Genomic DNA, 13,540 nt, shown 5'->3' with positions numbered 1-13,540 from the left:
AGAGAGAGAGAGAGAGAGAGAGAACCAAAACTAAAGAAGAAAGTGGCAGCAGCTAGGGTTTTTACATGAGAGAGAGAGAGAGAGAGAGAGAGAGAGAGAGAGAGAGAGAGAGAGAATGTGTGAAGTGAACACGGCCGAAAAAGAACAAAATTAAATGAAAATCGGGTACCGGTTTTTAAATCCGGATCCGAACCGGATAGGTCCGGATTTTGCAATCCGGTAAAACTGGATTCCGGGCCGGGCCCGATAAAATCTGACCCGTATGAACAATCCTAATTTTAAGTATGAATAAATCAATATTGATATATAGATTAGTGTGCGACTGTATTTATATATAACATCTAAAAAAACGAAAATGGTCTCTCGCTTAGTCCTGACTTTGTCAAACGCAGCGGATCTCTAAATAATAACTACGGCGACCCCACAATCGACATAACAGAAAAATCCCAGTACGGCAGGAAAAGAACAAGGCCTACCGCTTCAATGAAATTCTCCAAGCACCGCCACTCCCTGTCCCGTACCCTCGGGTCTATCAGGTCTAGTTATCGTCCGCATCAGCGAACGAATCCTCCGTGCTAGCTCTTCTTCAGGTGCGGATCGATCCGGCATTTTTTTTGTTCTGTTTGCATCCATAAACTGACAGAATCCGTTGTCTTCGAATGGTTCTCGGAAATTTGTGTGGGACTGTTTGGTCGATCAGAAAATTTTTGAATTCTTAAAAAGAAGGGAAGTAATGATTATTTTCTTTGGTTACGTTTTGCATGTCACTGACGGGTTGGGATCATTTATTGCATTTTAATTGGTGATGGGAATGAAATATATGTGGTGGTTAGTTGGCTCGCAATTGTAACTTATTGCTTTCTATTATATTCTCAGCAACCAAAGAGAACTTAACAAAGAAACAGAGAGAATAAATTTGATCAAGGAAGCTAAAGCCTGGAGTGGTTCTTTTAATCCTGATCGTAAGGTGGTCTGAAAATTTTGTGTTCACATTGGGAATTTTATTGATGCTGTTTTTGTTTGCACGAAGTTATGTAGATGTCGTGGAAATTGCACGTGCATATCCTGTTTTGGTTGGGAACAGAATGAAGTTCCCAGCTGGGGTTTGCGAATCTTGGTTCAGGCTTAAATTTGCTATGTTATTTTTTATTTCCAATAGATAGAATTTTATTTCACTTGCGAGGCTGTATTTGTATGCAGGTACACATTCTGCCTGTGCATTGAAGAGTGGGGATCTTTCACAATAGACTTATATTTGAGAAAGTTAGGTAGTTGTATATATACATTATTCTTTTTGTATCTAATTAATTATTTACTGCTGGCAGATCGGATTTTTTCCGCATTTAAAAGTTTGATTTGTCCAGAATTTTTGTCATCAATATTGTGTGGGAAATCGTGGATCATTTATCATGGGAGCTGTAGAAAATGCCTTAGACAACACAGAACATCGACTACCAGGAGAAGCAGTGGAGATTTTAAAATCATTGGCTGCCAATTGGGGGGATGTACTTGACCCAAATGAGCTGCAGGTTATCCGTCTTAAGGGTGCAATGACGAATCAGGTTTTCCAGATAAAGTGGCCCACGAAGACGGAGGATGTATCAAGAAAAGTTATTTTTAGGATCTATGGGGAGGGTGTGGAAGTGTTCTTTGACCGAGATGATGAGATCCGGACATTTGAATTCATGTCAAAGCATGGGCAGGGACCTCGTCTTCTTGGTCGGTTCCCGAATGGGCGTATTGAAGAGTTCATCCATGCTCGGGTATTATATTTTCAATTTTCTTAACCCCATTCTTCTCAATTCTGAAAGTTCTGGAAATGCATTAGATAGAAAAAATCTATTCATCACCACTTCTCTCATCATCCTCTCATTATGCCATGATGTGGCATTAGATAATAGGTTCACAAGTGAAATATAATAAATAATTTCTAATCATCTAATGTCACATCATCAGATGATAAGAATTGGGATGATAAGTAGCATTATTCGCATTAGATATTCCCAGTTTCTATTTTGTTTTAACTAACTGTATAGAGGCTCTTGCTTCATTCAACTTCTAGTATAAGTTATTATGTATTTGAAATTTCGTCCAGGAGTGTAATGCTCTTATTGGACTGATATGTAAAAAATAATAATACAGTTCTTGCATTAAGATTTAAGATCCGAATTTGCATATCCATCTGAAGATAAATAAGAGGGAACGAGACATTGGTAGATCAAGTCTCCCATGATTATTAAAATAACATGCCTATCGTGGGCACTCTTTTTTCTTCTGTGGAAGTAACAGTTTTTGGTGGTTCACCTATCTTTTTCTTTTCTTAAGTCGGTCAATAAGAAACTGCTTTGTTCTTTGTACAAATTGAAACATTATTATTATTATTTTTGATAAGTAAGAAGTAATTTTATTAGAAATGAATGTATAGGCGAAGCCTATGCCTATGGACACAGGAAGTATACAAAAGAAAACATTAATATTCCCTTCATCAAATTTATGTTTTCAGTCTTCTGTATTTGTGATTTTCAGACACTATCAGCATCTGATCTTCGTGACACAGAAATATCTTCTCTTATAGCGTCTAAAATGAAGGAATTTCATGATCTTGATATGCCAGGCCAAAAGAATGTCCGCCTGTGGGAGAGATTACGGTATGTCTTCCTGCGGTACATAATTTTTATTTTCTTTGATGGCTGGAGATTCTGTTGCATGTATCTTCATCAAAGGAAGGTTATTTTTTCACGCACATTGTTGCTTCTACAGTATGAACTCTAGATGCAATAATTTATTTATTTTTTTTATTTTTTTTACATTGCTTCAGAAATTGGCTTCGTGTGGCTAAGAGTTTGTCTCTCCCTGAAGAAGCTGAAGCCTTTTGTTTGGATAACATAGAGGAGGAGATCCCTATATTGGAGGAGGAGTTTTCACAGGCTTATCAATGTATAGGTTTTTGCCACAATGATTTGCAGTATGGCAACATAATGATTGATGAAGAGACCAATTCTATAACCATCATTGTAAGTTCCCCTTTGTGCTGGTTATCTAGATTTATGATTTTCCTTTTCTTTTTTTTTATTCCCTGTTTTCTCTCTTTAAACTCAACTCTACAATATCCTCAAACTTCAAAAATCAAAAGCCAAAAATGTGTGAAGTCATGGGATCCTTCTAAAGAGGATGCTTTTTTTTTTCCCCAGTTCAATTGAAAATGTGAACATGAATAATGGGAACTTGTCATCCCTGGCTGTGCATTTATCTTTCCTGGAGCCATAAATCTGCATGCAGCTCCTATGCCAGCATCTATTCACTCGGTTTGCTTTTTGGAATTTTTGACCAGAACAACAATTTTTTGGTCATGTAAGAAATGAATATTTCATCACCTTTATATATGGTTGGTGAAGCGGTTTTATTCAACATGGACTTAACTATTTGGTTTAATTTTTTCACATAATTGATGATTTTCTTTCCCAACTGCTCAAATAATTTATTATGATATAATGAGCCATAATTGATTTTAATTTTATCCTCCTTATCAGGATTATGAGTATGCAAGTTATAATCCTGTTGCGTTTGACATAGCAAATCATTTTTGTGAGATGGCTGCTGACTATCATACAGAAACACCTCATATTCTGGACTTCAACAAATATCCTGGTGTGCAACTTGTTAAATTTCATTTTTTTTTTTCCTTTTTCATTTGGTTTTATTTTTTTCTATTTGTTTGGTTCCCCCCCCTCTCCTTTCTCTTGCTCATGTTTTGCTTTGCTTTGCTTTATTTTCTCTGATTAAAAAGGAATTCTCTTTACCTGTGGCTTATGCCAGGTTTGGAGGAGCGTCAAAGATTTGTGCGCACATATTTGAGTTTTTCAGGTAATATAGCAATGTGCTTCCTTCCATAGTTTTGCTTAAGATATCTTCGCTAGGATACTGTCCTCTTTACTATGACTTCTAATGAGGATGGTCACTATTACAACTATTAATATCTACCATTAGTCTTCATTTCAGCAATAGGAAAAGTCCAATAGTCTCTGTTCACTTTCCCTCTGAATCCTCATATTTCATCCTTTATAAAAAATACTTGTAATTGTTGAACAATTTCTCTTCATATGAAAAAGTTGTTTTAGTGACTATAATTATACTTTGCCTGAGAATTTGCATTATGTTTATACTATCCTCTGAATTCATTCATTCAAATGCAGGTAATGAACGTAGTGAGAATGAAGTGGAGCTGTTGCTTCAAGATGTTGAGAAGTATACTCTAGTGAGCCATCTTTTTTGGGGCTTATGGGGAATAATATCGGTACTGTTCTGACCTTCCCATGTTAGCTTTCATCATTAGAACTTGAACACTTTTTCACTTTAGAGGGGGTCATGCCATTGATACCAGAATTGGCTCTTATTGCTGCTGAATGGGTAGTTGTTCGACCACTAAAAATATCTGTCTGGCTCTTGTTGCTGCTGAATGGGTAGTTGTTCTATCACTTGAATATCTAACACTTGAATACATGTGCATATTATTATTTAAACATCATTTTTTTTCTATAAATATCATTTTTAGGTCTTCTTCTACATTTCTATTATTCTTTAAAGTTTTGGTTGCTTTTTTTTTTCCCTCTAGTTTCACGTAACTGGCATTCCTAGCCTCTTAATAACCTGCCAAGTGCCATGGGGACCCTCCAAAACTTGCCTTGCACTGGAAATTTTTTTGCCATCTGGGTCAATTGTTGATTTTTATGGTATATTTATACAAGTTATGGGAAAATGCTGGGGAGAAATTTACATGCATTCGGTTTTTGCAAGCGCATTTAGTTTCATCTCATGTTTTCTTGTTCAGGAACATGTGAATGAAATCGACTTCGCTTTCATTGAATATGCAAGACAGAGGTTTCAACAATACTGGTCAAGGAGGCCTGCTCTATTGGGCTCTGTTGGAGCTTCCTCTGAAAGTGTGACTGATGGCAGCTGTGCTACCTAGCTCTCTTTATTACTACTACATTGTGTATATACAGTTACTTTCAGGACCAAATACATTTCAAGGATCTCAAGTATGATGTTAAAGCGTTAAATTGGAAGAGTTAGCTGTTTTTGTCACATCACACAATTTACGCATTTGTTTCATTGCTTTTAGAGTTATAAACATGTAATTTTTGTATTTTCTTGCTATGACAATTATATTTGATGAAGAGTTGTGGTCCTGTGGATTTTGCATTATAAATGTGGGATATATTTTATCCTACATCAAACAGGGAGATTTCAAGGAATCATTTTGTTAGTAATTCTCACTAAATCGTAGGCAATGAAATTGACATGTTTAAATTTTCAAGGTTGGGACATTACGATGGAACATGTAAGGAATTTGTACCAGAGTAACGTTAGGTACAACCTTTAGTGAACAAGTACGTATGAGTCCTTTGTATAAAGATAGACCCCACCAAAATAAAATTGGAAAATGATATCTGCAGGAGAGTTCGCGCAAGAATCGCGCAAGAACGTCTACGTGGAAAATGAAACGGTGCGTTTCGTACGAACGATCCATTCAGTTTCCTCCTCCATCTCCCTCCATTCAGATATTCTCCTCCAACTCCTCCATCTCCCTCCTCCATATCTGGTTATTCCCCAGACCCGATATCGGTTTCAGAAACGGCTGCATCTCCCTTCTCCATTCTCATTGTCCTCCATCTCCGAAGTGACCCAAGATGGGTTTATGAACCCAGAAACTCTAAGCGAGAGCCAGAGAGCCATCTCAATCCTGAGAGCTCGAGAGCCAACTCGATCCCGCAAAGGTACTCTCTCTCTCTCTCTCTCTCTCTCTCTCTCTCAAATTGATTCTGTTTGTTCTTGACCGAAGGGGTCAAAGTTAGTTCAAGTTGGGTCTGGATTATGAACAATTTTTCCTAAATTATGACCTGCCTTGTTTGTCTATTTCAGTTTCTGTCATAGTTTTGGCTCGGAGAAAATTTAGTTTCTGTCGTGTACTCTCTCTCTCTCTCTGTGGGATCTTTGATTTTAACAGAATATCTGAATTATGATGTCTAATCTTCTTGTTGTGCAATTTCTTCTTTAGACTGGGTGTATTCTATTGCTTGTTAGTAGCTTTTCAAGCAATGAATAGGAGTCTGCACCATGAATACAAGGATTTTGTTTTTAGGAGAAAGGGAGGTAATATGTTCTGTATAATAGAAAAGGGAAGAAACACCATATGTCTTTTTATCTATCTCGAGGAATGGTGATTTCTATTTTGGTTTGCTAAGGAGATAGAATAGGAAATGGGTTGCTGTTCGTCTCTGGTCAAATGGGTTGCATTTCGTCTCTGGTCGTGTTTTGCATTTCAACCTTCCCGCCAGTCTCAGTTCAGTTCGTGTGGGTCAAATAGTCATTTTTGTTTTATTTTCTTTTTTTATTTCATTAGTTGTAGTTGTTGTGGAATTGAAAACTCATCCCTGCGCAATCCCTGTGCGAAATATCCTGCCCGTAGAAGAACTGAATAAATTTAATTATTTTAATACTTTTCAAGGTGGTAGCCTTTTTTTTTTTTTTTTTTTAAACAAAAGACTTACACGAGATTTATATATTTGAGATTTGTACAAATTATTATTCTCGATAAGTCGCAAATTGCCTCCCTTTTATGGAATAAGAAATCATTATGGACAAGGCAAAAGTTTACTGAAACAAAAATTTTACGTGCATTTTACTGATGTGATTTGTTATGTATTAAAAAAAATTAATGCGGCCAATCACATTAATAGACTACGTAGAAAGAATACAAAAGTGACTGTAGGTAATATTATTCTTTATTTTATTCAAATTTTTCTATATTTTAATTTATTTAAAATGAAAAAGTATTTTAATATATGCATCAATGAATTTTTAAGACTAAATAATTTTTACGATTCTAAACCCAAAACGGCCAAAACCGAGTGGGGGTTTAAAAGGGGGTTAAATCTCTTTTGTTAAAAGTTTAAACACGAATAAGCGAATTGTAGGCTGGCCTTGTGTCCTGAGCGCGTTCGTCTGCAATAAATTTTCACACCGCCGCGAAGTGTAATCATCAACCATGGGCCTCAAGCAGGATTCCTTGGAAGAGCATACGAAGCAAAACAAAGAGTACGCCATTTTTGTTGTTTGTTCGATTCCATTTTCACGGTTTTGGTTACTACGAGTTGTCGGGTATTTTTTCGATTTTCGATTTGCATCTATTTTTGATAATTTGCGTGACCGGCAAAAAAATGGTTCAGCGTTGGGAAGCAGCTGCCCGATTATTATGGCGTCGAAAAGCAATTCCTCGCCGCCCCTATCAAGTCCGCTGTTGACAAATACAAGCTTGTTCCCGAGTTCCTAAAGGTATTACATATGCACTTAGGTAGGCCTGTATGCATATATACGCATGTATATGTCTGTGTACACTCCCCTGGAGTTTCGCTGTGTCTGTGCAGATACAAATATGAATTTTCGTAATGCATATTAAAAACTAATATCATGTATGAGTAATATTGTATCGTGCGTGTGCGCGATATATATAGGAAATTTATTACGTATAAGATTTTACTCATATTAAGAAAACTATATGCATATATACATATATTATAAACATATGCGCGTGTATTGTAGTTTATACGTGGGTATAACTATTAGAATGGTATTCTGAGAATTGTAGGTGAGAGGACTGGTGAAACAACATTTGGATTCTTTTAATTACTTTGTGAATCACGGGATCCAGAAGATTGTCCGTGCTAATGATCGTATAGCATCCAGTGTTGACCCGAGTATCTATATCTGGTGAGTTACCCAATCTTGGGGGTTGCATTGATATTAATTGGTTTGTTGTGGCTAAAATCTAAATTGAGGCTGTTCAGGGATAAGTACGGTGGTGTAGGAGTAATGTCCTTGATGCTGCCATTTAGCATTCTGCCATCACTTACTGTAATGGCTGCCAATTATTTTGTTTGATTATAGTGAGAAATTTCTGTTGGAGATCATGTTTGAAATGGAGTGTTAAGATTCAATTTTTGAGGCTTTTTTGTAGTTTCAGTTCCTGCAACTGAGTCTTTTCCCCTGTCCCTTGTTATGCAGGTTCAAAGATGTTAGAATTGGTGAGCCCTCAATGCCAAGGGATGGTGTAAGCGAAGAAATTAATCCCCAGATGTGCCGGTTATCTGATATGACGTACAGTCCATTTGCCCACTTCATGTTCATATATTTTGCATTTTAGATCTAGTTTACTCTCTTATTCATAGGGCTGCTATTAGCATTATGGTGCTGAATTTTGAAGATGTAATGTGAAAAGGGAATGATGTGTCATCTTGCAATGACGATGCAAAGAATCTTGAGCATAACCCATAATGATCTTGATGATTATATTATTATTTATTTCTGTTTTGGTTTCATTCTTGAAGAACTTGCTTCTTGCCCTCCTAACCCAACAGCATCAAAGAATGTCATTGTCTAGTAACCTACAAAGGCATGCAGATTTTTTAATAAGATACAAAACTATGCAGTTGATAATGAAACATAGTCCCTAAAGTTAAACACTATTGGGTTCATGGAATAGGCTTCTCTTTGATTGTTAGTCATGGATTTCTGTGTATGGAAGTATACCATAATACCATTGCTGTGACATGAAGCTATTGTGGTTCATACAACTATTTGAGAACTGCTGGCTTATATGCTAACTTTTTGTTGCTTTGATGTGTTGCAAATTCAAGGTATTCTGCTCCAATTTTGGTCAGTGTAGAGTACATTCAAGGAAGTCATACCCAAAAGATAAGATTGGAAAAGGTACTTCTAGAAATTCTAAGTCAAGTTTGGTCACATCAATTGGTGGGGAAGGTACTTCTAGAAACAACTGTAAGTTAAGTTTGGTGGCTGTATTTGAATATTACATAAACTGTGTCTTGCAGAATGAGGTTGTTATTGGAAGAATGCCTATCATGTTACGGAGTTGCCGCTGTGTCTTATATGGAAAAGATGAAGCTGATCTTGCAAGACTTGGTCTGTTTTAAAAAATTCAGATATTTACTTCTGTCTCCCCCCTTCTTTTGTGCTCCTACCATGTTTTGTTCTTACATTTACATGATTTTTTTTTTCCCATTTGTCTGCTGCCTGCAGGTGAGTGTCCCCTTGATCCTGGAGGATATTTTATTATCAAAGGGACAGAGAAGGTGCCATTCTGACTTGTATTACATTAGGCAACAATGTTAAAAGTACTTTAGTGCAAAAAGTTGAAAATTGGTTCTATGAATTATTGAATCTGCCTAAATGGATGAACTTAAAAGTTTTCTTTTTTAAAACTTTGTTCTTATGGGCACCCATCGGCTGAATGTCCATGATCATCTACTTTTGATTGTAAACTCTAATTAGGCTATTCTCATGTATACTCCCTGTGTACTTGGGCTTTGCCTACTTCTATAAATAAAAGTTCTTTATTACCTATAAAAAATAATTGAATCTGCCTAGTGTTGATCAACTTGGCCTTTTAGATGAAAAGGGGGATAGATCCACCTTTTCTAAGTCTCATGTTTGCATGTTTGTATGCAAACATTTTAAAACTCATTCTGATCTTTATTTTTTTTGTTTGATAAGTAATATGATATTTCATTGATAAAAGGATAGGCATAGCCCAAGTACACTAGAGGTATACAAAAGCATACACCTTTTTAAGAACTAGTAACTGTTACAAGGAAATCATGAAAACTAAGCCCATTTAAATCCAACCCAATAGCCCACAAAAACAAAGTCTTCCAAAAGAAACTCCTAAACTCTTCCAAGGAACGTTCATGATCCTCAAAAAGTCTCTCATTACGTTCACTCCAAATACACCAAAGAATACAAATAGGGGCCATTTTCCAAATGGCTGCAATCTGTGGTGTCCCAGTGATACCTCTCCAGCATGCTAGAAGATCAACCACCCGGCTTGGCATCACCCATGCTATTTCCATCTTGCTGAAAAAATAGTTCCATATGTCTCTAGCAAACTCACAGTGTAAATGTAGATGATCCACTGTTTCCCCACTCTTTTGACACAAACAACACCAGTCCGTTATAACAAGGCCCCTTCTCCTTAGATTATCATTAGTCAGTATCTTGCCTAAGGCTGCTGTCCACACAAAAAAGGTGGCCTTTGTAGGTGCTTTAGTCCTCCAAATGTTCTTCCAAGGGAAAGAATGTCCTTGTTGCCCAGTAATAGAGTCATAAAGCGAGCGTACCGTGAATTTTCCTTTCCTAGAGGGTCTCCAAATCATCACATCTTCAGTTGTGGCAGCAACAGGAATGTTATACAATAAGTTAAAAAAATCCACCAGCATGTTCACTTCCCAGTCATGTACCTCCTGATTTAGGCTGATATTCCACTCTTGTGAACCTTGTATAGTTACCCTCAAATCAGCCACCATGGCATCTGGATCCCTTGCAATACTGTAAATAGCGGGATAAGCCTCCAGCAACACTGTGTCACCCACCCAACTATCCTTCCAAAAGCGTATCCTTCTTCCATCCCTCAAGCTCAATCGAGTATTACTAGCAAAAGAATCCCATCCTTTCCGTATGAACTTCCACAACCCCACTCCATAGGATCCCCTTCCCTCTTTTGAACACCAACCCCCTGTTTCACAACCATATTTCAAGTCTATCACCCCTTTCCATAGAGCTCCCCTCTCATTGTTATATCGCCAAAGCCATTTACCTAGTAAAGACCTATTAAGAATCCTCACATTCCTAACCCCTAGTCCGCCATCTCTCATGGGATGGACTTTTTTCTTGATGTCTGCATAACATTATTTAATGTTTTGACTCTTTTTCAATTCTAGCATGGAAAACTGTGTAGTATAATGGACCCAATGTGATAGTATACTTTGTTCCATTGGTTGATTGTAAGTGTTTTTAATGGCATGAACATTTGTGAATTTCTTGTATCACTAGAACATCACGCCTAGGCATTGCTCTTGTATATGTCCTATCTTCTTGGGCTCTGGCCTATCCTTCTTATTTATAAAATATTGTTTACTGAAAAAATAGACCAAATGTGATAGTGTGCTAGAAGGAATGAACCCCAGTAAGATACAAGTTTGGCGCACAAGGACTTTCATTAACATTTGCTGTAAATTTTGATTTTGATCCCAGTGTATGGTGCCCATATACTTGTCTGGGCATCTGGTTTATGCTATTTTCATCCATCGCATTTGCTGAACTTTGTATGGTCTTGCTATCTAATGTTATAGTGATGATGGCTTTTTTTTAGTACTTATGTACTCCATTTTAAATGAACATTATTCTGTTCCAATTTTCTTTCTGAGTAGTTTCCAGTTTTTAGCATTTCATGACATTACCAGTCATCTCCAGGTGATGTTGATACAGGAACAGCTATCAAAGAATAGGATTATTATTGATACTGACAAGAAGGGAAAGTAAGTATTTCTTATTGCTTTTTTATGACAGCCTTTTCCACTTCATTCTGTGTTCCTCTTGCTTAACATGATTGTTGTTCTCTCATTATCTTTTGGTGCTATTAAGTGATCTGGTTAGTCTGTCAATTGGATCAGCATGAATTGAGTCATTCAGATGCTAACTTTAAATGCTACTGCTGTATGTAGGTATTTCCTCTTGTATACTTCTTGTGTACTTGGGCTATGCCTATTTATGGTAATAACACTCTTATTAACTATATAAAAAAAAAAAAAACTTTAAATGCTGGTGGCAGAAGTTAAAAATAATTCTAGTTAATTTTAGAAAGACAGAGCATGTCTTCTTAGCAAGTTGAGCACAAGATATATGATTGTTTTTGGCAGTTCTAACACAAAATGTTAGGTAAGGACTGGTAAGAAGATTCTATACTCTAGTGTGAGAGGAAGGTGTTAGGAAGAACTAGTTGGAAAAAGAGTGTAGAGATGAAAAAACATTTTTGATAAGTTGTAGAGATGAAAAAACATACTGAAGGAGTTGAGCAAGAGGAAGTGTAAGGCAGATAATGGCTTCCCTATTTTTTGATCCAAGATATGAATCTAATATCTCGACAAATAATTTATAAAGTATTTTATTCTTTGAATTGAAGTGCCATATAAACTTCTGGCTGGTCTTTTTTTCTCTTTCTTTTGATATGTAAACGTCCGTACCATAATACCACTCTTAACTTTATTAATCATACTGTGCTTTTTGCTTCTTGAAACTTACATATATGTTTCTGTCTAGTGACTTTGACTTTAAAAGAGATTTTATTATTGTATTCGTTATCAAATTTTGTTTTTTGAAGAAGTTTTTTTAAGATAAATGTGATATGATCATGCAATGATTGAGGCACATGCACCATTCCTCGAGGGGTGATATAAAAAAAGTGTTTGACCTTTGTTTTCTTCCAATATTTTGTTTGACTATGTTAAAAAATTACTGATGATCTATTTGTGGTTCCTCAGCATAAATGCATCTGTGACAAGCAGTACTGAGGAACGAAAAAGCAAAACTGTTATTTTGATGGAAAAAGGGAAGATGTATTTACATTTAAATCAGTTTGTAAACAAGGTATTCATATGACCACCATTTTTCTTTCTTCTTACCCCTTTCCAATCTAATCTCGTTTTTGCTTCTCTCATTTCTTGTTGTAAGATTAGGCTTTGCTATTTTTTAAAATTTCAAAACCTTCTGCAGATTCCTATTTTGGTGATCATGAAGGCCATGGGAATGGAGAGTGATCAAGAAGTTGTACAGATGGTTGGAAGAGATCCTCGATACAGTGACCTACTTTTGCCATCTATAGAGGTAAACAATATGCCAACGATTTGTTTCTGAATTTTTTTGGCCTTTTCTTGTTTCTTGACAGCTATAGTATAGAAAGGAGATAATTGGGCCCTCAAGATGGGCTTTTAGATCCCATGAAAGTCCTTTTGTCAATTTTCTCTTTTTTATACGAAGTTACCTTGATTTGCTTGAATCATGCTATGCAGTGCTTTAGGTTCTTAATATGGTTTTATTGCTTAAATAATTCTGGTGGTTTGTTCCTTTTTGCCTTTGTTTTTGGGCGTTTCATTCTTCCTTGGGACTTGCAGTAGGGATAGGTCTTTGGACTTACAGGCTTTAGAACCTCAGAGATCTCTTTTCTGAGTCTTTTTTTTTTTCTCTGTTACAAAGTTGCTTATGTGTGGCCTTGCAATGCTATGCTATCCGAGAAAGAAAAATTAGTGGGCACCGTTCTATTGTCTCTACTATCCACTAGGTTTTATATTATCAAGCAACCTTCAATGTTATGGCATTATATTTATTTGTGTGTGTTTTTATTTCATGTGGTGATTCATTTTCTACCAAAGTAGAGAATGGTGAGTTTTGCATGCATACTTTTAAAAAGTAAGTAATAGTTTTTTAACTCAATAATCTAAATGGTAACTAATACTGAAAATGAGATTTATCCCTTTTTATGAGTTATTGTAAAATGTTTTGGCAGTTGATTATTTCTGATACCTGTGATGGCTGACAGATTATTTTTTTCAATTATGTCCTTGTTATATCTAGATTTTGAGCCTTCAGACCTTCTCTTTTACAATTCCTTGCATTTTCTCCCTGTTAA

At 36.2% G+C, this 13,540-nt stretch overlaps 2 protein-coding genes across 20 annotated transcripts in view; both read left to right on the top strand.

The window, feature by feature from the left end:
* The first annotated feature begins 429 nt into the window (after positions 1–429).
* Positions 430–5,189, top strand: LOC122294793 (probable choline kinase 2). Of its 11 annotated transcripts, none has more exons than XM_043103765.1 (10): positions 430–590; positions 877–962; positions 1,201–1,263; positions 1,365–1,763; positions 2,527–2,648; positions 2,819–3,014; positions 3,531–3,648; positions 3,817–3,864; positions 4,194–4,294; positions 4,829–5,189. In XM_043103765.1, the coding sequence occupies exons 4-10, from the start codon at positions 1,410–1,412 to the stop codon at positions 4,967–4,969; spliced, it is 1,080 nt and encodes a 359-aa protein (XP_042959699.1). In that variant the 5' UTR covers positions 430–590; positions 877–962; positions 1,201–1,263; positions 1,365–1,409; the 3' UTR covers positions 4,970–5,189. The 11 variants fall into 11 exon arrangements, with proteins under 11 accessions (XP_042959699.1, XP_042959695.1, XP_042959698.1 ...); XM_043103761.1 differs by having other exon boundaries at positions 1,201–1,268; XM_043103764.1 differs by having other exon boundaries at positions 1,201–1,271.
* A 1,744-nt stretch (positions 5,190–6,933) lies between these two features.
* LOC122294135 (DNA-directed RNA polymerase III subunit 2) overlaps positions 6,934–13,540 on the top strand; it is a 32,903-nt gene continuing 26,296 nt past the window's right edge. For 4 of the 9 annotated variants that reach the window (XR_006237532.1, XR_006237533.1, XM_043102625.1 and 1 more), the window contains exons 1-10: positions 6,935–7,098; positions 7,230–7,335; positions 7,649–7,770; positions 8,065–8,157; positions 8,697–8,769; positions 8,892–8,982; positions 9,100–9,152; positions 11,329–11,393; positions 12,396–12,501; positions 12,628–12,738. Coding sequence is in view for 7 of the 9 variants with exons in the window: in XM_043102625.1 (XP_042958559.1) it covers positions 7,049–7,098; positions 7,230–7,335; positions 7,649–7,770; positions 8,065–8,157; positions 8,697–8,769; positions 8,892–8,982; positions 9,100–9,152; positions 11,329–11,393; positions 12,396–12,501; positions 12,628–12,738 (870 nt within the window). In the remaining 2 variants the exon portion in view is untranslated. Of the gene's footprint in view, positions 7,099–7,229; positions 7,336–7,648; positions 7,771–8,064; positions 8,158–8,696; positions 8,770–8,891; positions 8,983–9,099; positions 9,153–11,328; positions 11,394–12,395; positions 12,502–12,627; positions 12,739–13,540 lie in introns of those variants that run through there. The other 5 variants (XM_043102626.1, XM_043102624.1, XM_043102623.1 and 2 more) reach the window with 4 other exon arrangements.

This window comes from Carya illinoinensis, chromosome 14, assembly GCF_018687715.1.
Source record: "Carya illinoinensis cultivar Pawnee chromosome 14, C.illinoinensisPawnee_v1, whole genome shotgun sequence".
NCBI lineage: Eukaryota > Viridiplantae > Streptophyta > Magnoliopsida > Fagales > Juglandaceae > Carya > Carya illinoinensis.
This window is presented reverse-complemented; position numbering and strand designations above follow the sequence as displayed.

What these genes read in the sequence shown, in the direction of transcription:
- LOC122294793 (XM_043103765.1), top strand. Translation starts at nt 1,410, where the DNA reads ATGGGAGCTGTAGAAAATGCCTTAGACAACACAGAACATCGACTACCA. An exon ending in CACATATTTGAGTTTTTCAG is followed by an intron (nt 3,865 to 4,193) that starts GTAATATAGCAA and finishes ATTCAAATGCAG; the next exon opens with GTAATGAACGTAGTGAGAAT. An exon ending in GCTTATGGGGAATAATATCG is followed by an intron (nt 4,295 to 4,828) that starts GTACTGTTCTGA and finishes TTTCTTGTTCAG; the next exon opens with GAACATGTGAATGAAATCGA.